Consider the following 26924-nt stretch of genomic DNA (forward strand, 5'->3'; position numbering starts at 1 on the left):
CACAACTAACACCCATCTCTGGACAATATTGTGATAAATTTCCCTTTCCTGAATTCTTGACACAAAATCTGATTGATGCTAAACAAACTACTCTGCCATAAAACCTGTTATGTGACGTCCTAACACAACTCCAGCCTTTCTGTATGTAAATTACATGGCTCATGAGATTTGCAATCCAAAATGTTCCATCCCACATGGTGAAGAAGAATCATAACCCTGAAGAAATAGATTCTTTCACCCATTTCAAGGCATCAACCGTGCACTCTCTGTAGCTTTATTACAGGTCTACGGCTGAAAGAAGGAATTAAGTTACATTAAAACCATCGTTGGTGGACAATACACTTCAGATTGCCCAAATTAAGCAATTTTAGTGCATCTGATGATGATACAGAGAGAGAGCAACCCTCTCCCAAAGCCAGAGCTGCGCAGTGGGAGGAGGAGGAGGTGGTCCATCATATACAGTTTTGCCATACTATTCTTACTGGCCAATAGGGCCAAATACTTTTCAACCTGGGCAGGCAGGAGATGGAGAAGGGTTTGTTCTAGTACAAGACTGAAGGGGACGTTTTATTAGAGAAAGATCCACCCCAGAGCTCCCAGCTGCTCCTCTGACAGCACTGGCTGTGCAGCGCTCAATCGGAGCTGGGGTATACCCGAGCTGACATTTTAGCTCTTAACTCTTTCAGATCTCCCAAGCACGCTTCCCGCGCAGCCTCCCAGCACTGCCTGCTGGCGCAAACGCTGGAGCAATAAGCATATTTCAGCAGAGCAGAGAGTTTCTCCAAAGCCACAGACACGTCTCTCACATAAGAGATGATTATTCTGATGCTGCCAAGGCTTTGGACAGAACTCCCGTTAGCACGCAACGTTCACGGAGATACCCAGCTACAGCTGGAGACCATGCCGCTGGCTACAGCGAGCAGCACGCAGTGCAAAGCACAAAGATTGTCCCTGCTCCAAAAAGAGGTATACTCAGGTAATAAACACATGGCTCAGAGACCCCGATTCTGGCGCTAGCTTCACTAGCCCAAAGCTAGAGGTGTTTCACCCAAGCTGACTTTCCCCATTTGAGCTGTTTCGCTACCTGGTCCAGCCTTAGCAACAGCTGCGACAAGCAGAGGTTGATTTTACTCTTTGTTCCCAGATGCGTTTTCTGAGTTTCGCTCCTAAGCGTATGCTGTCAGCTCGGCACAGCAGTCTTTTTCTCCCCTATCCAGGGGGTTACAGCGGTCTCCAAACTTTATTATTATTATTAGCAGGCTGTCGGCTCTCTTCAGAAACAGCAGCCAAGGACTGCACCAGCCTGACGCGACCATGCCCACGGCAGAAGCTTTGAGGGAAGGACTCTGACGACCGCATCTCCCCCAGTGACCGGTGGTAGGTGCCCCCTCGCTACGGAGGGGCTGCCTGACCCTCAGGCAAGACCGCTGGGTCCGTCTGCCAGGTACCGGCACAACCAGACCCTGTGAGAGCGTCAAAGCCACTCAGCTCGACCCCTCAGGTCTCCGTCGACCTGTCCAGGCAGCGGAGGAGAGGTCTGGGCACCTCCCTCCCCACAACCCGGCCGGGCCGCCCGGTGAGCGCCCCAGTGCTGCCCACACTGCGCCCGGGCTGGTGTGAGGACAAGCCGGGTCTCAGCGTGCCCCGAGGGGCCCCCTTCGGCTCGCTCACACCTGCCCCGGGGAAGAGCGAGCGGTCCCCGGGCCGGCGGCGTGGAGGGGGGGGGGGGGGGATGGGGATCCCCGCCGCAAGGGCCCCACCGCGGAAGACCCCCCGCCCGCGGGCTCTTACCTCAGCCGCTCCTCAGGAGAAACGGCCGTGCCGAGAGCCGAGCCGAGCCCCGCCCAGCCGAACGTGGCCGAACCGAGCCGAGCCCAGCCGAACGTGGCCGAACCGAGCCGAGCCCATCCCAGCCGAGTCCACCCGAGCCCAGCCGAAGGCAGCCGAGCGGAGCCGCCCCCCCCCCCCCGCCCGCCCGCCCGCCCGCCACCGCCCGCTCACCGGTGGGCGGCCACGGCGCGGCTCCGCAGGTACTTCTGCGCCGTCATGACCCCCACGAAGAGGAAGCTCTGGGCCGGCGGGCCGGGGCGGCGCGGCGGGGCGGCGGCGGCGGGCGGCGGGCGGCAGCCCTGCGGGCGGGCTCGGCGGGGCCGCGCCGCCGCCGCCAGCTCGGAGGCGCGGGGCAGGACGAGGCGCGAGGCGAGCACGAAGCCCAGCACCAGCCCCAGCAGGACGCTGAGCCAGGCGCGGCGGCCGCGGCCCGCCATGCCCGCCCGGCGCCGCGCCGCGCAGGCCCCGCGCGGCTCCTCACAGCGCCGCCGCCCCGCGCTGCGCCGCCGCCGCCAGCCGCGCCGTGTCGCCCAGCGCCGCCATGGGGGAAGGGGCAGGGACGGGAAGCGGAGGGGAGGGAGGCGAAGGGGCCGCCCGCCTCCCCGGCCCTGCCCCTCGGCACAGGCGCCGTGTGCGGCCCGCGCCGCGCTGCTCCGCCGCCGACGGCCCCGCCCGGCCGCGGCGGTGGCGGCGGGGGCCGCCGCGGGGCAGCCCCCGCCCCGGCCCCCCTCGCCTCCCGCCGTGCTGGCGCACGGGGGGGGGGGGGAGGGGGCGGCCGCCGCCCCGGGAACGAGGGCCCCGGTGGCGGCCTGGACGCCGGGGTGGGGAGGGGGGCCGAGACCCGGGATGTGACCGCGGGACGGGGACCGGCTCCCAGAGCACCATCCTGGAGCGGGACGGCAGGCCGGGGACCGGCACCTTGACACGCAGGGGACAGGGACCCCGACCCAGCATCCCACCCTGGGACCGGGACCACAGAACCTCGCCCAGCTGCCCAGCCCAAGAGGCTGGGACAGGAGCCCCGGGGAGCATGGGTGCTCGGATCCAGGGACGGGGACTGAGATCCTGGGCATAACGCCGGGACAGGAACCGAGACCCTGGGCATAACCCCAGCCCAGCACCCTGCACCAAGACCCCAGGACAGGACCCTGGCTCAGGGGACAGGACCCGGGCTCAGGAGCCAGGACGGGGACTCCAGCCTGGCCCTTCAGACCGGGATGGGAAGGCACTGGGAGACTGGTACCCCAACCGGAGACAGGCACCAGGTGCCCATGCCCAGTGGCAGAGGTCTGTTGCCCATCCCCGCAGAGACCCAGCACCGTTCATGCCGAGCCTGCGCAGCCAGGAACGTGCCATTCCCATCTCTGCACGGTCGGGTCCCAGCTCCCCAAGCCTCAGACCTTCCCTGCCTCGGCCCACGGTGCATGCAGAGCCGGAGGGGAGGCATGGCAGTGAGGAGCAGCCCTCCAGCCCTGGTTTTGCCTGGTGCTAATGCGTTCACGCAGCACGTGCTCTGGTGCCAGGGGAGCGAAAGCATGGGCAGCTCTCCAGTTTTTCCCACCTTGTTAATTAAACCGACCAGAAATAGGTCAGTCTGTTTCCATCCACAGGCTATAATGACTGCTTGACAGAGTAAAGACGTTAGCCGTACCGGCTGAAGACTTCTCTTTATTTTGTCCACACTAACGCTCCAGTGTGCCTTTTATCTACAGAGTGCTTCAGCTTCAAATACTGCAGCCCCAAACCCTTGACATCTTACAGGAGAAAAAAACTCTCTGGTCTTTACAGAAGATACGTATCTAGTACAACCCACTGACATCCTGCTTATCGTTGTGGTTTCTTCCTACCCATTTTTGCATCTCCAATTACCAGTCTTCCCCATTTAAAAAGGTATTTATATTATGGTGTCATCCACAATGAGCTGAGAAGAAAGTCTCAGCATAACGGCAGCCAGATCCTGAGCAAGAACCGTTGCAAAAGAGGATGCTGTACCAAATCAATACTGTACATTAATAAGTCAGAGCGCCATACATGACAGTTTTATGATCCTTGTACAGCAAGTAACTGTCACACTTCTGGGAACTAGCAGGTAATATCACAATCTGCTTATCTAATTAACATAATGATATGTCTTGAAAAAAATGTTTTTGTGTGGGTTTTATTGCTCTTGTGATGGTGCAATCCTCATAGACAGGTCAGCACCGATGAACTCTAGTGATGTCAGGAGCAACAAATAACACAAGCAAAGTGCCACCACGATTTATGGTATTAAACAAAAATAAAATTAAATATAAATAGAAACTAGAGAAGAAATACAAGCAATTAACAGGAAAGAAGAGCAGGAGGGTTCCTTTCAGTCACCCAAAGGCAGAACACAGAAGTATTGAGTGAGATGTATGTTTGTGGGAAGAGGAGGAGAAGAACTAAATGGCAAAAGAGAGGGAAAGGAAGAAAAGTCCAAGTTAGAACAGAGAGGAGGTGGGTAAAGCCAGGGAAGGACAGGAACACCATAGCTTGGCAAAAACTGGCTGGAGGGTGAGAAGAATTTCTGAGGCTGAGGCTGTGTGCCTTTGAGAGCTGCAGAACACTGGGCAAGGGTTATAACTGCAGCACTAGCTCGGGTGCAGCGAATGCTAACAGTTTCCCAACAGCTCATGTGTGCTACCAGGCAGAGAAGAGATTGATGGAGATCCCCAAAAGGGCTCCTCAAAGGTTGACCACACATGAGGTGTGGAGGCATTCCCACCCTGGGCTGTGCCTGGCTGCTGGGGCTGGCTGGAAGGCCCACATTTGCTCTGACAAAGGCAGCACAAAGTTGCCTTTCTGGGACCTTCCTCTGGGGAACAGGACCCATGATCCACCTCAGTTCTTCCCTAGTAAAATAACCCCAAACTGCTATTTATACCAAGAAAACCATTTCTGCTATGCTGTCCTTCCCATCCCTTCCATATGGGGAAATACCCCCCCCCCCCCCAACCACTACTGTAATTCCTTTCTACTTCCCAGGATTTGCAATGCTTCACTATTATTTCTAACTGCTGGTGTCTTGATCCCTTCCTGCAAAGCCTGGGGTTGTCCTCAGCCTGTGCCACTCTGCACACATGGATCTTTTACTCCACTTTCAAAAGCTGCTTCAAAAGGGACCTCATCAAACTCCACTTCTCCCCTCCTCCCCAGAAGCCTGATCATCAGGTCCTGAAACACAGGACACCAACAGACATTCAGGCTAAAATAAAAAGTAAGGCCACTCCTTTCCAAGAGAGGGAGATGTGGCAAGTCTGTGAGCAGGAACAGGATTACTCTCAGCGTGCTCCAAATCAGCAGTAAAAATCTCCTGATTCAAGGGAAAGCCACTGTGACCTATGAATTACAGGAAAAGGCAGAGCTAGTGTGGTTAAAAGGCAATAAAAAAAGAGAAGGGTTTGGGCTGAGGAGCTGTCAGTTGGCTTCTTCCCATATAGAAAAGAAGTTAGTCATCAGAATTGAAAATTTCATGCGACTTCAGCACACATGGAAACGATGAAGTGGAGCAGCCCACTCCCGTGTTAGATCTCCTCTGCCCTGAGTTCTCATTTGGCATATTCCCACTTCCCCGCACCTCCAGAGCAATTACAGTCCTGGACCTCGCCACATGCAGGGGGTGAGCAGAGAGCGCTTGGGGAAGGGGCAGAAGGAAGGGGTGCCTCTTTGGTGCCAGGATTTAACCTGGAGAGGAGGCAAGTTTAGAGTTCACGCTGCCGCCACACAAGACCACACCACTGGCTATAAGGCCGAGATGTCCAGCTGTAAAGACGGGGTAGCACCTGTGAATGCAGTGATGCTCACGCAACCTTCCTAAGCACATCAAACTGCCTTGCTTTATTTAATTTATTGTGCCAAACTCAGGTTCCAAAGAGTTAGGTGGGCAAATGCCCCTTTTACTGCTCCTGCCCCCTCCTCTGTTGTTGCACAGAACAGCTGCTTTTTCCACTATAGGAAAAAAAAAAAAAAAGAAAAAGGGCAGATTAAGGGAAAACTTGAAGAGTATGGCTTAGTTTTTCCAGCTGAATTATAACCCTGCCATTACCTGCCTAGAGTATGTTTTTAATCTGGTTGGCGGAGAAAGGTCTTACTGCATAATCACATTTAAGTGCCTTCCCCCTACAGCTCTTAGTCTCAATAAATAGTTGACACTATATATTACAGCGACTATGTATTAAAAGGCATGGTATTTTTCTCATATAACACTATATACAAGCATAAACACATTTTTACGCAGCATGTTTTCTATTCTATGTGGGATTGCTTCAGGAAATATTCTGAGGGCTCTCCAAAATCTGAAGAGGATGCACATCGTGTGTGCTCCCATCCCACTCACTCCAGTTAGATTAGCACCCGGACCAGCCGGCGAGAGCCCACTTGACAGGCCCACACAGTTCAGATTCATAATCAGATTAACAAAACAGTAATCCTATTTTTAAACGATGAAAAAGCCAAGTCCTTGAAGCGGTGAGCTGTTTTGTGTGCATACAGAATAGATGTCATCCTTTTGGAATAAAGCAGCTTAATACCAAAAGAAAAAAGTTTCTTCCACATAGTCGACTCGACTCTATAGAGGAAAGAGGGACTATCTTGCATTACAACCATCTTTTTTTCCCATTGGTTTTGATTTCCAATTTTTCCACAGTGATGAGCCCACTCCAATACTTACAGGATGTACCTTCTACAATACATATTCTTTACCATATTTTAAAATAATAGTTAAAGAAGGGGACTACTTCCCAAGTGCTCTAGAAACTTTAATTATGAATGTTCCAGTACTTAAACTGATACTTTAAAAACTACCCAGGCACTGGAAAATGAGTATACTTCATATATTCAAGGTAATAGACTCACGGTGGAAAAAATCTAGCTGGGCAACCAGCAGCATTTGTCTCTGTCACAGTTTTCCAGCACCGTTGCATTTTCCCGAATGATGCAGAAACTCCTTTCCTGGCTCCAGCACCCACTTTTTTTTTCCTCCCCATCCTCTTCTGGTCCTGCCACGGACCAGTCCCAACCTTTCCTCTCAGCTGAATCACTCACAAGATGCCCGTTCAAGGGACAAAAAAAGAAATGTCACCCGTTGCTCCTTGCTGGAAAGCCAGACCAACATTGCCATCCTACGGCGCGGCCCCGCAGTGCAGCGGCCGCACCGCGCCCAGCCCGCCGGGGCCGAGGGGGCTGTCCTGGGTCACCTCTGCCCTTCCCAGCCAAAGAACCGGATTTTAGGGCTTTGGAGGTGTGGGAGGGGATGGAAAACTCTCCTGCTCCCCACGCAGCTCCTCAGTTGCAAGCTCAAACCTCCTGTTCTCATCGGCTGCATGGCTGTAGCAGTGCTGCCGTGGTGCATGGAGGCATTTGAGCTTTGCATCACAGAGGGGAAGGTAATGTATTTTTAACGCGCTACCACCAGACCAGAGTCAACAAACGGTTGAAAAAGTCTAGAACGTCTATTTAAAAAGCAAACATTCAAGATGCAATATACCTAAGAAGCAGAACAGCTAAGAAAGTGGCAATTACAATACCTAGGAAGCAGTAAGCCAAATTTACAGGGAACGTTACCCCCTCCAGTATGTGATAAAGCTTTAGGACCCAGGTTTGGGTTTGGATTTTTTGAAATTTGTAATTTTGAAATTTGTATCTTGTAGGCCAGCCTAACAGTAACTCCCCATTTTAATGCACGCAACAGCACATCAGAACTAGATTGAAAGGCCAGGTATTTCAGCATATCCATTTTCCTTCCATTCTCTTTAAATAAGTTCTTTTCCTTGCCATCCCTACATTAAAGTTACCCACAGTACCAGCTCTGAAGCTGAGCTCGGTAAGCAGCACACAGAAAGAATCTTGATTAATTAACTATGGTAGGGACAGAGGGAGGAATGAAATTATTAATTTATCAGTGGAGATCTTGCTCCATGCTGAAAGTGCTTTTTGGCAGGTATACACTTCAAAAAACAAATGATCACAGGAAAAAATATACATCAGAGCAGCGGCTGCATACCTGCCAGCCCCTCACAACAGAAATCTGCAATGAAAATGTGTACATTCACCACCAAAACTGAGCCGAGACCTATTCTATCGCAGCCATTGGTTGCTTCATAAAAACTGATGGAAGTTTTTGAAGTTGCTGGCTCTGGAGCTGGGAATACGGGCAGGGTGCGTGTCAGGCTTGGAACAGCTGGCTTGGAAGCTCACACAAAATCAGCTACAACGGTGCAACCGGGCCAGGACACCACCCAGCCAGCAGCCGTATGCTTTTCCTTTGTGGTTGCAGAGCTGTTCCAAAAGCTAAGCTTTCATTCCAAAAGGGGGGAAGAAAAAAAAAAAAAAAAAAAAAAAAAAAGAAAAAAAGAAAACCCCAGTCTTGAGACCATCTGAGTCTAGACTGGCTTTTTCTACAGCTGGAAATTATATAGTTTCAGTATTCAGCAATAGTGTGGACAGAAACCTGCTGTGCCCCACTCTTGGCTAACCTGATCCCTGAAAAGGTGTCACTTTCTAGCCTGTACAAGGGCAAAAATCGTCCAAAGGGTAGATTTGACCTGATGCAGAGATGTGTGCTGATGTGCAGCCAGGCTTGAAAAAACATGACCACTAGAGATGGGAACTGCCTCGTTGAGCACAGGAGGCATAAAGGATAGTGTTAGGATGGTTTAAATGCAGCCATTAACTGGAGTGCTGCTGGTAAGACGTACAGGAGACTGTCACGCTGGAGGCCATCCTCATTCACAGAGCTCTCTGAATGCTAATGCTCTCCTTAGTCATCTTCCTATGGAGGGGAAAAAAGACACAAAACCCAAGAAAAAACACCCCTATCTAAACACCTAAGCTGAGTATCAGCACAGTCTACGAAGGAAACCAGACTGGGCATAGAGCAACCGAAGAACAACCTAACGCCTTGAGTTTTGAGTCAAAGTAGTACAGAACTGCATAAAACACAGTAGATTTTATTTGTTAGTACTAACATTTCATACCTGCATTCAGTCTCTGCTAGGAGAGCAGTTCCTTGCAGATATGGGTGCAATTATCATTTTCATTCACAGTGATCTTTGATTAACATGCAGGTAATTCTGGAACGCCCAGGAACAGCTCTGCAGATTCCCCATTTGCCTTCACTCCCCCAAATCCATCTTCTGTTGCTCATTATTAAAATTTTCCAATATAAGAAACATTTTTTTAAACAACTAGGTATGCAATATCACTCTTAAAAGCTTTCCCTCATTTCACAATGTTTTTGAAAGGCATAAATAAAGCTAAATAAATTCTATGAGAGTGACAACATGGTTTTTTGTTCAGTTTTAATTCCAGTGCTCAGTATGTCCTGACGCATAGTTAAGAGAGCTATGCATAAACTAGACCTCATCTACAATTTAAAGAAAACAAAAAACGTTGTTCCTCCAGCATATAAATCACCTGAAAGGCAATGAAAAATACTTAGCTGCATTTCTTGAGCAACTAACATTTTCAGGACTTTTTTGTTCCTCTGAAAACTTGCTTGATTTACAATCTTTCAATACCCAGAATAGGTTACTCTTCAGTAGTTAGGTAACATACAGCAGCTTTATAGCATTGCATTAACTCTTAAGTTTGTTCGCTAGCTTCTTCCAGATAAAGATATTTCCAGAACATCTGCATCAGTAGAGTAAGAGGCTTCTTGCATAACTGCTCTGAGTGGGGGGCGGGGGGGGGAATATCTCCTGAAGGCTTTTTAATATGATCTTTCATAATCAAGTTCTTGGGAATTCATACCAAAGTAGGAACAATGGATTCATTAAATAGTTCACTTTCACCTAATGCCTTCTGCATGCTTCACTCTTAAGCTATAAAGCAACAAGCAACCACCTTTCCATACTTGTTTGCGGTCAAGGGAGAGCTTTCTATTTGAAGTCAGAGGAAAAACCCTTCCCTTTGCTTGTGCAGGTTGTGAGCCAAAAGAGAAGTTTTACAAACCGAGGTTCTTCCTCCCACCCTGTTCAATAGCTTAGAAGTGTCTGATCAAGAAAAACTTAGGGACTTGAGGGTTAAAGTAAAAAAATTAAGGGATAGAGAAGGTTGATGTTTCCAGAAATACATAAATCACTTCATTCTTACTGGATATGTCTTAATAAATCTTAGAATTGGGCAAAAATCCATATCCCCAGTCTCAGCCAGAAGCAAGTCTTGAGACACAGAGAAAGATTAGCATATGCTCAGTTCAGACCTGCTTATTTATTTCTTAAAATGTTTTTACTGAATTAAATCAAGCCATCCTTACCATTTTATCAACACGAGGAATTCTGCTTCTTTAAGACAACAACCTCCCCCAGTTGTTTTTCTGAAGACACCACCTCAGTCTGTTGCCTGTTTCCCCAACACAAGGGGAAAATGTTCCCCAGAGGCACGAGTAAGATAACAACTTAGTCCTCTTTAATGATGAGGAATCTTTAGATCTTGAAAATATCCTTCCTCACCTCTATTATTTTTTTTCCTTATTAAAGATTAAAACCTGAAGTTACATACACCAGTCTATGTTACAACAATGGAAATTAAGTTTACATACCAAAATGCACAGAAGACAGGAAATGAAAACCAGTTTCCATAGGAACATTAATAGCCTTCTCACTTCATCTTCTATATGCACTTGAACACACACTTCATGGGTCTAAAGCAAAAGGTTCTTTGTCTTTCCATTTCATTAGCTGGCAACTTTAAAAGTTACTAGAAACATGCTACTGTTACATTTATAGTCAGGAGAAAATCATGGATCACCTGACATACAGAGCAGTATCTATATACATATAAACAGTGTATTCAAAGTTGGCAGTCGCACCTATTGAACACAAATATTCCAAGTGCAAGTATTTAGAATGAAGTGTTCAAGCAGCCCTAAGCTATGCTAATGGAACACTGATACATATTTTAATGCCCATATACAAGCTCAGTAACAGTAATCAGACACAGGGACAGTTCTCTGATGCTGACAGGAACTATTTGACTCTGTGAAGGACAGCCTGAATTTTACTCATCTGCTGCATTTTGTGCTAGAGAGCATATCAAGAGGATGGGATGTTTGGAAAGCTCATTTACGATGACCAGCTCTAACTTTATTTTCTATCCACAGTGCTAGATATAACACCAGAAGGATGAAGACCGCACACACTTCAGTGCCTTACTCCTTACAGTCCCTCACTTGCAAATTTTATACATTTGCTAGCCAGAGGCGCTTTTCAGCAAAGACCACCCTCAGCTTTTGTGCTGCACAAGCTGGCAGCAGAGCAAGAACGTACCTCAGCATCTAGCTGGGCTATGCAGGGCAGCCGTGCAGCTAGGCTATCAGTTCCCACCCTGAGACACGTTCAGAACAGAAGGCAGTACAAAGTTCTTAATGTCCCCAAGGCATAGCCCTAACACTGCATTGGTAAAGCTATACACAGTCCTGCTGCCCACAACACACAGATCTCGTAGTTTGTGGCTTCTCTTTTCCCTTTGAATACCTTGCAGTGTTAGAGCTGACCACGCCTATGAATCCCCTCCTCCTCAAACCGTATTTGTCGACAGTAATTTGTAAAGAAACCCGTTCTGCTCTATTAGAGCAAAGGCCTTTGTTACATTTTTTCTTGATTTAGATTCAAGTACAGCTGGAGTGCTTAACAAACAGTAATGCAGTCTATCCAACTTCAAAATTGCTTACTGGGGGCGGGGAAGAGAATGGGGAGTTTCGCTTTTTAAACCTGGGAAGACTTGATTTGGTCTTAAACTGAAGGTGATTCTTCTAAAACCATGATGTGGAAAACAGAATTCCCAAATAAAACAAAACTTGTAAAAGCCAAAAAGAACAGCTGAAAAAAACCTTTTGTTTATGGAAGTAGTCAAATGAAAATAATTTCATTTGATCTCTCATCTTGCTTTATACACATTTATTGCACTAGAACATATGCCTTCTATATAAAAAGATGCTGTAGAAAACCACAATTGTAAATAGTAGATTTATGATTTGTTTGCAATTATATTTAATATTAATAGTATTTTGTTTTTACAAAGCAGTTGAAATTAAAAAAAAACACAAACAAAAGAATAGCAAGAAACCCTCCATCTGCTGTCTAGCATCAGTAATCCTCACTGGTTTGTTTACCATTTATAAGGAAAACATCATTCAAGGTAGCTTGTCACAGAGACTCTTCTGCAATAACCGGCCTTTGGTGCAAATCTGTGGTGTTTGTCAGTTCACCCGTTTTTTTCTGAAAGTCCCTCCTCCTAAAATTCAAGGTATCTGATGATGACAATAAGTACCTTCCAGCCAAACACAGTAAATCTGGTAACACATGTCTAAGGATAGTAAATACCCTCATTTTACAGAGGTAAACCAAGCGTAGATAATTAAATTTGCCTGAGGCCAGTCTTTTGAATAGCCAGCCATAAAACCCGGATCTCACGATCCCAGGTGATTCACCTTGGCTAGAGACTACGCTTCCTCTCTACAGAAGAGTTTTAATTAACTGATTACACTGAAATTGTTTCTTTCTTCAGCCTCTCTAAGAGGATCAGGTATTTTTCTTGTGTAGTATCAGCTTCTGCGTTACTATTTGGAAATGGTGTAAATCTGTTTTCAAAGTTAACACCTGCACTAAACCCAATCCCAAAGGAGTCACTGTGACATGCAAACCGTAGGCAGTTAGACAGTGGGTAAGATCAAGCCTGCTAGTGACATGAGACACTAGGGAGGTTAGCCTCATCCACCTGCTGATGGGCCTCTCCGGCCTGGTCTCCAGGAACAAGTTCCGCCTCCTTCTCCAGACAGGGGGTTATAGCCTAGAAGTACAGAGGAGAAATCCATTGTATTAATATTCATCCTCAACAGGCCTCCACCGACACACAAAGAACACAAAAATTAAACCTCACAATTACTTGCACCTCGTTCATACTTACTACATAGGCAGCATTTTAAGGATGATAAAAGCAGAGAAAATATCCAGACTTGAGATGTTTGGGTTTTTTTCTAAGTACTAACAGTAAAAGCCATTGCAAAACACTCATGTTTTAATTTGATCAATTCGGATTAAATTAAATTGAAGTTAATTACCATTTAATTTCTCTAAGTCTGCACTAAAACTTTAATGCTGTTCTGCAGAGTAAACAGAGCAGCAACAGTAACTTACAGTAAACTCTCTAAGAGTGTATCTGTTCTCCAAGAGCCCCAGTAGCTAGGGCCTTAAAATAAACTTTTATTCCAGTCCTACAAGGAAGGAATACTCTGAAGGTCAAAAGGTAGAACAATCCATTACTACTGTAAGATATTTATTTTTTTAAAGAACTTGAAAAGGCAAGTATATGCAGTAAGGCAAACAGATACTTTAGTTGGACCTCCCCTTTGCCCCCTATAGGCAACTTCATTTTACGACTATCTACTCAGGAAGATAAAACTTGGCAAAGGTCCTCAATTTGTTCTGTACACGGCAAAGAAAAAGACAACCAAAAACCTAGTAGCATTGCTAACCAAGCAGGTTTCAAAGCAACCTGCTCCACTGAAACTTCAAGCACCACCTCCATCTTTGAAGTTTTTCTCAGACTAGCCAAGTTCTGCTTTCTAGCTTAATTCAGCAGCTGAACAGTGCAGATGGTTCTTTCACTTTGTGCTAATCTACCTCATGAGAAGATCAGAGACCTCTAATTCTATAATCTGTTACTTAAGCAAAGATTTTGCTCAGGATGAAATTAGCACAGGTAGCAGCTGGAAGGGTGCCTCAACCTACCTGTCCTGATCCTTGTTCTTAGCACAGCTATTACCCATGCATTACTCATCCCCCACAGTGGTAAATATGCAAGAGCTATAAAAGATATTTGACGGTATCAGACGTTATAGACTGCACTCATATTAAACAACATAGGCTGAATCAATTGGTCAGTTCTTTCAGAAGTTGTCAACAGCTGTCAGTAAAAATATTCAAAGCAGAAATTTCAGCACTGAACTATTATTGAGGTTTAATATGTTTAATCAAGAATCTTCAGGTTTCATACATTTAATCAAGTGACTTACTTAGCACTATACCCTAAGTGGGTTTCCCTTTTAGTCTGATATAACTGAGGCTGTCTAGATGATCCCCTCCAATACAGAAAACTGTCATTAAAATATTATACCCAAACACCACTTGCAGGCATGGCACAGGCTGTTTGACCAGCTAGGAGACTAGCTGCATGGCCGATACATGGCAGCGATCCTAATGTGGGCTATGTAAGGCCATAGAAAGCAGTTCATCCATCAAGTTGACTTCAGCAGTTGACAGTGAGTTTAATGACAAGACTCTCTGGCGGTTTGTGAGAGTTGGTAACAGTTTATACATCCGCAGGATTTATATATTTAATAGGTCATTACTGTGATATCTGATAAATAAGGTCTCAATTTGTGTAATGAAGTCTTTCATCTGCCTGCATCTATATAATACAAAGTAAAGTACCTCTTCCTGCATTTACTTAGTACTACAGGTGGTTGAAAGACAGACCAGATATTAAATTATAGGACTTTTAGAGTAATGGGGGAGGGATCCCAGAAATATTGTAAGAATCTATAATTTTAAGTCACAAAAATCTCAGTAATTTACAGCAAAAGCATTTACAAGAAAACTGAAACACTGTTTCCCCAGGGAAAAGCACCATAGAATCTTCCTGCTAGGTTTTGCAAAGCAGGCCATGCTGCTCAGAAGCAAAGAGCTCATTTGTAAGGCATGTTTTGTTTCCTCCTTGAAGAGAAAAAATATGTGCAATGACTATGTACGCAGCTGGATAAATGCTCTGTTTCAAACTCAGGATATCTTAAAGATTTCATACTTACCGCCTCCTCGCAAGGGCTTTTTATTTGGTTTAGATTTCGGGACTGCTGATGAGGTGGAGGCACCAGATTCTACTTCTTGCTGTTCACAAAAGCAAAAGTTACTCAGAATTTAATCTACGTGAATTTCAGCTAACCTAATCACATAAACTTAATTGTCACCCAATTAACAGAGTTGTTACCTGATTCAGTTTCAGGTTCCCTTTATAGCTTTTTCCTTCTTGCATACTTTCCCACATTGCTATCTTCTGCCTTCGTTTCTCTTCTTCAAGCTAAGAAACAAAACCAGGATATGCAAGACTAAGATTTCAGAACTAATAGAATTGCCGCTGCTACAGAAACAGCTACAGCAGACTCATCAAAAACCAAGGGATCTATCTTTATCTGATGCAGTATCTCCAAGCTTATAGAAGCATTTACTTTTTTAAACACCCATGTCTTCCCAACCACAGAACCACCACCCCTCCTCAATATACACAGACTCTGTCTGCAGCTCCTTTTGACCACTTGATGCTTTAAAACATTTTGAAAGTAAAACAGAACCAAGTGGTAAGCCTAAACCCTGAGGTTATAAAAAGTACTAAGTAAAGAATATTGCATGTGATAGGAATTTAATGCACAACATAGGGTTCCACAGAAGAAAATGTGTTTTTCAAATGAACAAGGTAGCCAGCTACATATTTACATCCCAATATACATTATCAACAGTCTCCCAGCTCTCTTCTAAAGCAATTTATCCACAAAACCAAATAAATCAGTGGTTAAGACAGACTGCCACCTTCTCGACAAACAGAAAGGAAACAAGGTAGCTACTCCACCCAGTCAAAGAAAGCAAAGCTCCCTAAGTCCAAGCATACTAGACCTAGACTTCCTACATAGTGGCTATTTTCTTCCACAATATGACTTTTCATTCATTTTTAACGGCCAGTATTTCTTGAACCATCAGCTATACTGAGGTCTGAATGTATCTGACTGCAAAAGTAAAAATAGAAGGAGAGCTGGGATAAATGAGCAATATTATTGCTATGCTGGTCACATCCACTTTTCTACGCTGCCGCACATAGCAATATGCTATTCCTCATTACCTCAAGCTGTAGTTCAAACCATCAAATTACAGCAATGCTAAGCTACATTTCTAAGAACTTATATTTGCCATTAAGAACAGAAAATACACATATGCAGTAGTACAGTTAATCTAAATGCCAGTAAATCCCCTCCAGCCATTCACTGTGCATATAACTAAGTTTCTGCAGGTACAATTTTACCTGTAAAGAAAAAAGAAAAAAGGCCCACAGTGTCCCACGCACACAGTTACTTGCGGAGAAGCAAGTGCCACAGAAATTACTTACTTCAGGAAGGAGCAGAATACTACACATATCAATCATTCTAATCAACGAAGAGCATCAAGACATCAGGTCCGCACAGCAAGCATATAAGTATTTGCTTGCATCACTGGAGGTCCATCGTCATACCTACTTGTCCATTACTGCTCTGTGGATCGAACCATTTCAGAAGTGGTCCACATAAAGGAGGGGGGGGAAAAGCCCACCACCCACATTCCAGCAGAGAGAGCGTGTCTCCTATCCTTCTGGTATCTAGCATGGAATAAACCCTTCTGTAAAAGCAGCAAAATACTCGATGACAAATTTATGAGTTAAAGAAAGAAATGCTCTCTGATTACCTGTCTTTGTTTTTCTTTGTATCTTTCTGCTTGTGCATTCAACTCCTCTTGCATTCTGAGGCGAGCTGCTGCCAAAGCTTCCTGCCGTCTTACCACCATGTCAGGTTCTAGGAAATTGGGAAAGAGTTTGCAAAGGTATTCAAAATAAATTCTAGATGGTCTCCTCAAAGAATTGTAATAAGGAAAGGCTTGCATCTCTCCCTGCAGCTGTTTTGCAGAAAATTTTGCAGAAAATCACAGCTCAAGTTCAGTTTCCAGCCAATCTTTTACAGTAATTTATATGCTGATTTAAATTTCTTAATATTTTAATATTTTTAGAGCAATTACTTGAATGGGATTTTAAGGAATAAGGACACTGATGCAACAGACCCACAAAAAGTTAAAATTCACATGTCTAGGACATTTGCTTCTGTTTCTGAAGCATTTGTTTGATACAAACAATTTCAGAAATATCACCCATTCTTTGCAGGGATTCCATTTTTACCCAGAGAACTTCTTTTACGCAGAAGCATGAGGCAACTAGCCCACATCCACTCCTACTCCTTCTGGCAATTGGTCCTGCTTGTTTCATCATGGCAGCAAAGCCACAGATTTAACATGCTCCATCAGCAGAGAAATTACTTACAAATATCACACATATCTCAAGAGAAAACTGGCAGTCTCAGAAAATCTACACTGAGTCACCACTCCTCTTCATGACTGGCCTTTAGAAGTCAAAAGAAAAATTATTCCCAAACAAAGGCAAATATTGTTTTCTTTTTTCCAGTAGCTGAAGTATCTTCGCATTTGTTTGTCTCCTTATATGTTTGCTATGATCCAGTGATGAATACGTAAAAAAAATTTCAGTACATTCAGTAATTTCATTTTATAGGCAGTTTTGGCAATTAAAACCAAGATTTAATTAGCATTACAAAAGAACACTGGTAGGATAAGGGCACGCAAGTAATATTTTCTGGGGCCCCATGTACTGCCATGCCAACATGCCAAAGGAATCAGTGCCAAGCAGTTACTGTTTTGGCAGATCCACAAGCACAGCCTGTGCTTTACAGCAGCAAGTCTCTAAATGAGGCAGGATAGCGACTGTAAGGTTTACAGCGTATGCCACACTTGATTAGATAACACAGACGAGAGGCAGTTACACCCCAGATGTACACAATTCTACCAGAGTAGGAACTGTGAAGGAATAACTGGAAAGAGAGAGAGATGATGAATGTTGATAAAAAATTAATATTGATCAAAAGATTTTTCCCCAAAATTTAGATTTGGATGTTTTGGGTTTTGGTAAGTCTAAAAGTTATTTGATAACTGACCACAGCTAATTTTAACCACCTTCCTCTCAGCTCCTGCACAGCTATTCCTTGTTCTGCAACACCCCACTCCTTCGCGCCTGACCTCGTTACTCTGGGACACAATCCTTCCTTGACAACCTTTTCAAAACACTTCTCTCGGCCCAACCTTTCCCCAGCGAGCTCTCCAGTACCACAACCTGTCCGCTTTCGTGGGCCTAAACAGTTATCCTGAGTATCGCTTGCTGTTAAAGCCCCTCGGAACCGATCTCTTTTTGGCTGTTCGTAAATACTCTGTGTGTGGATCTGAGCAGCTGTCGGACGCCCCATCACGACTGCTAGCAGGAACCTAGAAGGGACACAAGCACCACCCTACGCAGCTCTAGAGAGCCGGCAAAGATTTACTCACCCACAGCTGCGTCAGCTGCTCCCGGCTGGCTGCTCGGCCTGGCCGCCAGGCTCTGCGATATCTTCTGGATGAGGAGATAGATGGCGACGGCGGCCAAGAGGATGTACCAGCCATAGCTGGACAGCAGGGAGCCCGCTGAGACGGGGACAAGCCGTAGGTGAGAGCAGGCTGCGGGGGAGGGGGAAGGAGCCCACCCAGCCAGGAGGCGAGAAAGCGGGAGGACGCCCGGGCAGGACCCGGCTCCTCTCCTCAGCGGACAGGCGAGGCCGCCGGGCTCCCCTCAGCCCCGCCACCCCCGCCCTCGCCTCCCCTCAGCCCGGGACGCCCCCGGCCCCGGCGGGCCCTCACCCGTGTGCTGCAGGAACTCGAGGCCCCCCCGTCCCAGCGCCCCTTGGCCGGGGCCCGCCGCCGGCCCGCCGCCCCCCAGCTCCATCGCCCGCCGCCGCCGCCGCCTCACGTCCGGGAGCCGCCCCTCGCGCCCGCCGGCTGTGCCAATCACCGCCCTCCTCCCCCTCGGAGGCAGAGAACCAACCAGGATGCGAGGCTTCCCCTCCCGGGCCAGTGGGAACGTGGCAGAGTAAAGGGGGCGGTCACGATGGCTGTGCCGGCCAACGAGTGGAGAGGGGAAGGGCGCAAGAAAGCCAATCAGGGTGTGGAGGAAGCAGGCTCCTCCCCGCCGCCGCCATGGCCGTCCCGTCACCACAGCCCCGGCCGCCATGGCCGTGCCCCCCCCCTCCCCCCGCTCTGCCGGCGGCCCGGCGCTCGGCCGGGGCAGGGGACGCCGCACCAAGGGGAGAAAAAGGAAACGTTCGTTTATTGAACGCCGAAATGAGCGAGGAGAGGGTACGGGGGGCGGGGGGGCTGAGCCCCCCTGGAGGGAGAAGAGCGGGTCGGCAGGAGGGGGCTGGTGGGGAGACACGATGGAGCTCGGGCAGGGCCTGCGTCTAAGATCCGTTGGGAACCGTGTCTTCTTCCATTTCTTCTTCAGCGTCCTCCGATGGGCCTGAAAGGACACGGCAAGAGTTTTAGGGGCAGTTACGGCAAAACGTCATGTTTTCTTTCCCGCACAGAAAGCATTCATCTTCACCCCTCTGAAGAGCAGCAGTAGTAACATGTACTCTTAAAAAACACTACAGAAAGAAAAATCTGCCTAGCGCTAACGTACAGAAAACAGGCAATACTGCCAGCCTGCAGTTAAGATTTGTCCATGCAGAGACCTCTCGGAGGCACACTCCTGTACCCCCCCCAGAGGCACTAACACCCAGAACAACAGAGTCCAGATATACTTTGTAATTAATCTCATATTTTTAAGATAACTGGCACAAACTGTTCAGGAGTTACCAATGCAGTGAAGCACTTGGGGCTGACGTTTGGCACCTTGCTCTCAAGGGAGTCCAGGTAACAGCCCTGAACTGCGCTCTAGAGGCCAGGCAGATAATACTCCAATCACAGAGCCTTATGCATATGGTCTACAGTCATTCTGATGATAAAGTTACATTCATTATAAACAGTTTTTTCAACTCCCTAACTCTTTGGTCCTTCCAATGTAACTTCCTGAGATCACATAAAACATCAGGAAGCAATGAAGAGAGGTAGATTCTATCTGGGAAATGAACATAATATAAGTATAGAGTGACCTGATTTTCGTTCTCTGCCAGGAATCTGACCAGCTTGTAGTAAGCCTTTCAGTCGCTCCACTTCGGCCAAAGTCGTGGCATTTGCTATAGCAGTCTAAAAAACAGACAAAAGAACACAATGAATCTTCACATACAGTATGTCAGTCTGTTTAGAATGAACGTAAGAACAAGATTTTTTCCAGTCAAGTGACGCTAAGCTTCTATAGAAAGTTCTACAAAATTCTATTTCTAGAAAATTCTACAAAGGACAAAGCACACTCTTACTCTCCTCCCCCCCCGCCTTATCAAACAAGCTGCTGTATCCTGGGAGAATTCTTAAGCTAAGACCAACGTTACATTTAAACTCTCAAAAACCAGGTAAGTCATAAGAGAAGAAAAATGACAGAAAAAGCACCTAAACCAAAGTTAGGACACACCGCTCTATTTGTCTGAACAGAGTCAGCAGTAGCCAGGAGGAAGCAAACATTTGTGCAGTTTGGATCCATGACCATTTTTCTCCTCCAGTTTTGCCTGCACGTGCTGTCCTGACATATTTACCTTAATTGCCTCAACATCCCCTGGGGAGGGGCCAGCTTTCTTTTTGTCAGTTGGCAGACCAGCACCTGGATTGAAGCTTCAAAGGAAAAAATAAAGGCCCATTACACCCTTTGAAGAGTATGTGCTTCTCTAACTTCCAAACTAGGTTTGGAAGCATTTCATTCAATCAAGTGTAGTATCTTATCTTTGTTAACAAACTGATACAGTGAAGAATTACCTCCTTCAGAAACACCAGCAACTTGTCCTTGCTGTCCCATTTCCCGCCCCCCTTTTCATCTGCTCATAAAGAGAGGCAGACCTTAACTTTATATATTAAGCCATTGACAAAAGCTGTTTGATTTGGATGTTGTTGAACACTCAGGTGGTCTGTTGCCACTACAAAAGTAGGGTGGATAAATACAGAGTGACTGAAACAGGGTTTCCTGTTCTTGTATGTCTAGTATGATATTACAACTGCCTATATTAAAGCCTACACTAGACCAGATGTAATCTTAACACTCAAAAGAAAAAGGTTAGCTGCTGCTGCTTTAAGAAAAAAAAGAAAAAAAAAAAAAAGAAAAATCTGTAGTCTGTGAAAATGGATGTAATCAACTGGAAAGAATTTCCTGAAGCGCTGACCCAGCATCAGAGTACTGCAACCTCTTCTGCAGCTATAGAAAGATTTTCTTCATATCTGTTTATTGAGCTATTTAGTTCAATCACCTACTTGTTCTAAAAACTATCACAGACCTGAACTCCTTTCCACTCATAAACTAGAGCTAGAGTCCATCTGTTGCAGTTTTAAATGCTAAATACCTTCAAGGGTTTTTTTTATTTAACTATGAATTTGGAAATGCTGTTGCTATACATGATCCGAATTCTGACTTCCAAACAGGTTGATGAAAGATTAAACAAAACATATGATGTACCACTTAAGAATTAAATTAAATAAACATATATTTGTAATAGCTTAGCTAAAGATTTTCATCTGCATTTATCCTCCTAACTACATCAGATTTTACAGTTTGTATATCCTGGCAAAGCAAAAAATTTTAGTTACCAATCATCTAGGGGGGAAAAAAACTCCACAACCAACCCAAAATAAACAATGGCCACCTCTCTACAGTTAAATAACAAAAAGAAAAAAGTCAAATTAAGGTTTCCTGCTTGCTGACTTAAATCAATCCACCCTGACCAAATATCTCTTTCAAAAATATTTCTGAGACGTATTCACCACCATCCAAAAATAGGGATGCTTGGACAAGGTACTTCTGGCTACCAAAGCTTTCAAGGCATCCTGCCAGTAGCTGATATTTCAGTTTGCTGCCTAATACCGCACACAAAGAAAGTGGTGTTTCTGAAGGAGAATGCCAGTGTAAATTTGTTTTTTTTATCTTACGTTTTTGATCTCCTGGCAATATCCTTTGCAAGCTGTGCACCCCGTTTGCCCTTGAACATTTTCTCTGCCTCCTGTCGCTCCTACAGCGATACCACACACACAAAGTTAATTTAAGAACATTGCATTTTGCAAAGCTTCTGTCTTTGCACAGAAAGATGCTTTGGCTCATCTTCATCAGTGAACATTGGTATGTGGAGACCAGATGTAAGAACAAGCACATAAACATTGCCCAAAGGCTCAGACTCAAGACCTATCAACCTAGTGCTCTTAAAAGTAAGAACTCTTTTCCACACTCATCTTCACTGAAAGCAGAGGTTGCGATTGCTCATTCCTTTCTCTAGAGGTCTGTCTTTCTACCAACACCAGAGGGCCAGAAAAAAAATCAGACTAAACAAGCAAAGGTAGTAAAACTTAATTAAATGTAATTAAACAGACTATATCCTTAACAGAATGAAACCATGAAAGAAAACAAACAGCATGTTTTAGAGCCACTTATGATATATAGTTTCAATAAAATTCGCAACTACGGCAAAAAGCTCACTGTTACCATACCACTGAATTTTCAAGAACGTAACAAGAAAAAAAAAAAGGTATTCATCTTGTGCTGAATCAAAAGAAAGTAGACTTACTTTGAGTTTCACTTTTTGAAAATCCAGCACTCTGACCTGGGGAACTTTGTGGATTACATACAATCTGTAATGCTTCTTATTTGTTACAGGATTCCTTAAAATGCTACAAAGTAAATAAAGGTTATAAAGAGGTTCTGCGCACTTAAAGTATATTTTAAAAATGCATTCCTGTACCTCCTGCTATAACACCATTAAATAAGCCTAGTGACAGTGTTCTTTCATATTTTGAAAATTATAGTAAAAACTTGCACTTTATTTTATCAGTTAAGTAGATTTTAGTGAAGAAGAACATACAGAACAACCTCAATATATTTTTTAAAAACCCACAAATAACTAAACCATCACATTTCCTACGTGGACTCTGATCAACTGAAAAATCACAGGACAAATTTCTTTTCTTTTTTTGTCCCTCACATGGAATGTCACATTACTGAAAAGTCATTGTTTACATGTATTTTAAAGTATTTTGTAACAACAGTTTAAACCTTTGGGTTTTAGGTTTTTAAAGCTTAAGGTTACTTCAATGCTTGCGTACTGGTTTATAGAGATTTTACATCTCATTGGTCTGTCTGTCAGTAATATAAAGCCTCACCCCTTAAATACCAGGTATTTCTGAAGTGTAGTAGAAACATTGTTTATCGATTCAATTTTTAGACACAAAGAATCTGTCACAGCTGATAAAAAGGAGAGCATTCCAGATCAAAGCAAAGAGCCAGGCCAGCAGAGAAAGAGTAGCTTTTCTCTTCACAATTACATACCTCAGGTAAGTCAATGATTTAATAGTTGATAACGGATCCAGTTCACCCTACGTAATGGGAACACAGTAAGAAATCCTAAGTCCATTTAGTGAAAATCAAACATTTGAAAACAAAGTTCCTGAACTCATATCTATTTTGGAGACCAATGAGAAGTACTAATTGGTACTAATTAGAACTACTGCAATTAGTTTAACAGGAAACCTACTAAGACTTTGTGACTGCTGTTGCACTGCATGCTGCAAATAATGTTCATTAACATACGTACACCATTAACTGCTACCTAAACCATATGATAATACTCTAAAGAAAAAGAACAAACTATTACCAAAAGCATATGACACTACTCTCAGGAAAAAGGTTAATTAGAAAGATGACAAACACAAAATTTAAGCTTGTTTAGATTTGTCCTGCATTGATAGCTTACCAATTCAGCAATGTTGTTGTTGGTAAGAATGAGCTCCGTCAGGCTGGGCAGAGCCTGTTCAAGGCTTTCACCAATCCGACTAAAGAAGAACAAAAACCAAAGGTTTAACTTAGGCCAGAAATTACCAATGATGAAAAGACATGCAGAAATACAGTAACATAGAGGATCCCCCTGTAAAACAACCCAGTCTGACACTGTCAGAAGTTTGGGTTAGCATCCATTACAATACTTTTCCTAATAAAGCTGGCAATAAATGCCAGCCATTGCTGTAAGAGTATTAGATGCAATACAAGATTTATGTTCATTCACTTGCAGATATCCCTGTTTTCTTGTCTTTATGGGAATGATTACTGAAATCCAAAGTTCTGGCCAAATTCCAAACTTTGCATCTCATTGTCCTGTCTGAAAAACAAAGGCTGACTTTTGTGCCGAACAAGGCAGGAAACTCAAATAGGACCTATACAGTGCTCAGTGCTGATTTTTTTTTTTTTCATAAACCAAACACTTCTACACCTACCCAGCACTGAAAGCTGCACGCACACTTCTCTCCCAAGAGCATTTTCCTCCATGCAAGGGTCCCATCTAGCCAAAATACAACCACTTACCAAATCCTATTGTTATTCATCAGAAGAGTTTTCAGTCTTCTCAATAGAGGGAATCCATCCAGTTTACGGATCTCATTGTCAGAGAAATCAATTGCATCAAATTGGTCCAGAGTGGCCCCCAAGTTCTCAATAACAGGGATTTTATAGCCTGGGGAGAGAGTGCAAGACAGGAATTAGATGGTGCCTACAGGAGAGCAGCACAAAACAAGAGACAGAGTGCATAGGGGGACTACCTGGATGGACTGAGAATGCAGATAGCCTCACTCAAAACACCTCCAGAACGACTCTGCTCCACATTGCTCACAGGCCAAACTCTCCCCCTCAAAGCCAACCGCCTCCGCAGCCTTTTGAAAGCATCCCTCTTCCCCCCATCTCAGCAAACACCCCAGGTCCCTCCCTCTATGTGTCCCCCTCAGCACAAACCCGCCTTTCTGGAACACCCCTCGTGTGCCCCACCCCACCACTGCAGGTTCCTCCTACATCTCCCCCAAATTCCCCTTCCACCACCACCCCATTCCCCTGCCACTGGAGCCTCTTTAACAACCCCCAAGCCCCCCCGGCCACTGCAGGTCCCTCCAGCAACCTCTCCCCGGCTTCCCCCGTCCTGGGGCAGCCCCTCCTCCCGCTGCAAGCCCCGGGTCCCATCACGGGCCCCACAGGCCTCTCAGCTCCCCCCCCGCAGGCCCCTTCCCGGCACAGGCCGCACCGCCTCCCCCCAGTCGCCCGCCCCCGCCAAAGCCCCGCCGAGCCCGCGCACCCCGCAGGTCGAGCTCGCGGTCGCGGACGGCGTTGGTGTACTGCGCCGCCTGCTCGATCAACTCCGCCGTCAGCTTCACCATCCCGCCAGGCTCCGCCGGGTCCCGCCGCGCCGTCCGCTCCGCTGCGCACCGCTCCGCACCTCCACCAGGCCGCGCCGCGCCAGGCCAACTCGCCGAGCGCCGAGCCGCGCCAGGCCGATCAGCCGAGCGCCGAGGCAGCGAGAGGCAGGCACCGTCCCGCGGCCCGCCCTCTCCTCCTCGCCTCCTCCCCGGGCTGAGGGGAGCGGGGCGGCAGCGGCGGCTTCCCCCCGCCCCAGGCCCGGCGGCCTCGGCTCCTCCACCTGCCCCACCTCCCCCGGCAGCCCGGTGCCGGCAGGCCCAGGCCGTGCCCGGCCAGAGGGTCCCGAGGGCGCTGCGCCCTGACGGGGAGCAGGGGCAATCCTGCAGCTCCCCGCCCCAGACAGGCCGTTCTCCTCCGTCCTCGGTCCCCTCCTCAATCTCCCCCCCCCCCCACCTCGAGCTCTTTTCACGGTGGGCCGGGGCCGGGGCCGTGCAGCTCTCCTCCGGCAATGGCAGTGGCAGCGCTGCGGCAGCTCGTCGGCAGAGGGACCCGGTGTCCTGCGAACGCCTCCGCCCTTAGCAAAACCGGCCCCGGCACCCCAGTCCCCCAGAGCCGACTGGTCTGACTGCAGCAGTACCGGGGAGGAGGGCGGCCACCCTCCTGGGGGTCTGCTGGCTGCACAAGCTCTCCTTGCTGAGGTGAGGTTCCTCCACGCTCCCTCGGGAGATGTGCTGCCCTTGGCCACCCCAGGCCTCCCTGCAGCCCACAGCCGGGCAGGGCCCGGCACCCAGCCCTCTGCCTGAGCACATCGACCAACAAACTAAGTAGGGGCTTGGCTTTGCTATCACTAGTACCCTAAAGCAGCACAAAGATGTCGCCAGAGGTTCCCTCTCAGCCGAGCACAGGCTAAGTCTCGAGAAATCCAGGCAGAGCAGGCTGGGAATCTGCTTCACGGAGATGACTGGCAGCAAGCAAGCTGCTTTCCTTTGGACAGAGTTGGCTTTTGTGCGCTTAGCCGGTGGGACTGTGCTTGTTGAAACACATGCTGCTCCCTTCCTGCTATGCAGCCAGAACGGCTTCCCACAACAATTACAGCTCTTGGTGCTTTCTCCCCTCCATCCAAGCAGCAGCTCAGCCTTTGCTCCTGGACACAGGATTGCCCATAAACACCTTCCCCCTGCAACATTTGAGACAGTTGCTCGGGCACTTCCGTGCGCATTCCTGGTCTCAGAGAAGCCATCATGGGCTGGGAACATGGCACAGACTGCGGCGTGATATTCACTGTTTGCCTGCAAGATAAAATGCGCTTTCAAGTGTCACTACATCCCATCTTAACCGCTTTAGGAATTAGGAGAACAGCAAGGAAGAGCCAGGGGTAGCACTGGGGGAGCTGAGATGGCTCAGACTGCTGTGTCTGGCCAGGTACCTCCACTTCAATGTAAAGCGGGTTGCTAGGTCCAAGGCTGGCATGCTGCCTGGCATCAGTGCTGGGCTGCTGCGGCCGAGGTGCTTGGCCCCACTGACAGGGCTCAGCTGGCAGCAGGAGGGCTTTTTAGGGGGTGGAACGACAGTGCGGATGATGTGGACTGAAGGTGGCATGCGAAGGGAAGCAGTTTACCACCCCCAGGTCCCAAATCCTACTGAATGTCACCAAGCACTGCTTCTGCGGCCCTGGAGAAATACTTCCCCAGCCCTCAAGGCCCCCTGAGCAAGATGAGGCAGAATGATTTCTGGATCCACTGCTATCGAGGGAAGGATTGTTTTGTGAGCTGTGACATTTCTGTGAACCCAAAGGATGTGATAATAAGTTAAATTCTGCAGCCACGTTTGGCACTGCACAGTGATGGCTCATGCTTTTCTTTTGGGAGCATCTAGCAGCATCACCCTGAGAGTGACGCCTGGCTCGTTCCCCAAGACCACAGCGTCAGAGCTGGCTCTGTTCTGGCTGGAGATCCCTGCGGAGGTGTCAGCTGGGGTTAAGCAGCTCCTGTGCTCCCTACTTAAAAAACCACCCTCACCAAAGTTGTATATGAAAGCACGTAGCCAGTTTTTTTATAACATCTGCATTTGTTTAAAAGCAGTTAGGAGAAAGCAAGAAAAAGAGAGCG

The 26924-nt window shown here is 46.8% G+C and overlaps 3 protein-coding genes across 4 annotated transcripts in view; all 3 read right to left on the reverse strand.

The window, feature by feature from the left end:
• CHSY1 (chondroitin sulfate synthase 1) overlaps window positions 1-2314 on the reverse strand; it is a 79021-nt gene extending 76707 nt beyond the window's left edge. The window contains exon 1 of one of the 2 annotated variants that reach the window (XM_049811396.1): window positions 2002-2314. In XM_049811396.1, the coding sequence (XP_049667353.1) occupies window positions 2002-2267 (266 nt within the window). In that variant the 5' untranslated portion in view covers window positions 2268-2314. Of the gene's footprint in view, window positions 1-1791; window positions 1871-2001 lie in introns of those variants that run through there. The other variant, XM_049811397.1, reaches the window with a different exon arrangement.
• Window positions 2315-11816: 9502 nt separating this feature from the next.
• SELENOS (selenoprotein S) lies at window positions 11817-18762 on the reverse strand. The gene is made up of 6 exons (XM_049811399.1): window positions 18378-18762; window positions 18030-18164; window positions 16335-16441; window positions 14836-14925; window positions 14657-14735; window positions 11817-12639 (listed from the first exon to the last, which is right to left on the reverse strand). The coding sequence occupies exons 1-6, from the start codon at window positions 18745-18747 to the stop codon at window positions 12560-12562; spliced, it is 861 nt and encodes a 286-aa protein (XP_049667356.1). The 5' UTR covers window positions 18748-18762; the 3' UTR covers window positions 11817-12559.
• Window positions 18763-18824: 62 nt separating this feature from the next.
• SNRPA1 (small nuclear ribonucleoprotein polypeptide A') lies at window positions 18825-24939 on the reverse strand. Its single transcript, XM_049811400.1, has 9 exons — window positions 24755-24939; window positions 23998-24145; window positions 23393-23471; window positions 22969-23015; window positions 22211-22313; window positions 21582-21661; window positions 20204-20279; window positions 19667-19760; window positions 18825-19032 (listed from the first exon to the last, which is right to left on the reverse strand). Exons 1-9 carry the CDS (start codon window positions 24834-24836, stop codon window positions 18974-18976), a joined length of 768 nt encoding a protein of 255 aa, XP_049667357.1. The 5' UTR covers window positions 24837-24939; the 3' UTR covers window positions 18825-18973.
• Between the last annotated feature and the right edge of the window lie 1985 nt (window positions 24940-26924).

This window comes from Accipiter gentilis, chromosome 10 (assembly GCF_929443795.1).
Source record: "Accipiter gentilis chromosome 10, bAccGen1.1, whole genome shotgun sequence".
In the NCBI taxonomy this organism is placed as follows: Eukaryota; Metazoa; Chordata; class Aves; order Accipitriformes; family Accipitridae; genus Astur; species Astur gentilis.

Bases quoted from the DNA above. Each gene is read 5' to 3' on its own strand.
- SELENOS (XM_049811399.1), bottom strand. From the start codon at position 18,747: ATGGCGGCCGGGGCTGTGGTGACGGGACGGCCATGGCGGCGGCGGGGA. The intron at 14,736-14,835 runs GTAACAACTCTG...TTTTGTGAACAG, and splicing joins GGAACCTGAAACTGAATCAG to CAAGAAGTAGAATCTGGTGC. The intron at 12,640-14,656 runs GTAAGTATGAAA...CTGTACTTCTAG, and splicing joins AAAGCCCTTGCGAGGAGGCG to GCTATAACCCCCTGTCTGGA.
- SNRPA1 (XM_049811400.1), bottom strand. From the start codon at position 24,836: ATGGTGAAGCTGACGGCGGAGTTGATCGAGCAGGCGGCGCAGTACACC. The intron at 21,662-22,210 runs GTAAGTCTACTT...GTATCGCTGTAG, and splicing joins TTCAAAAAGTGAAACTCAAA to GAGCGACAGGAGGCAGAGAA. The intron at 20,280-21,581 runs GTAAGATAAAAA...TTTCCTTTGAAG, and splicing joins ATTGCCAGGAGATCAAAAAC to CTTCAATCCAGGTGCTGGTC.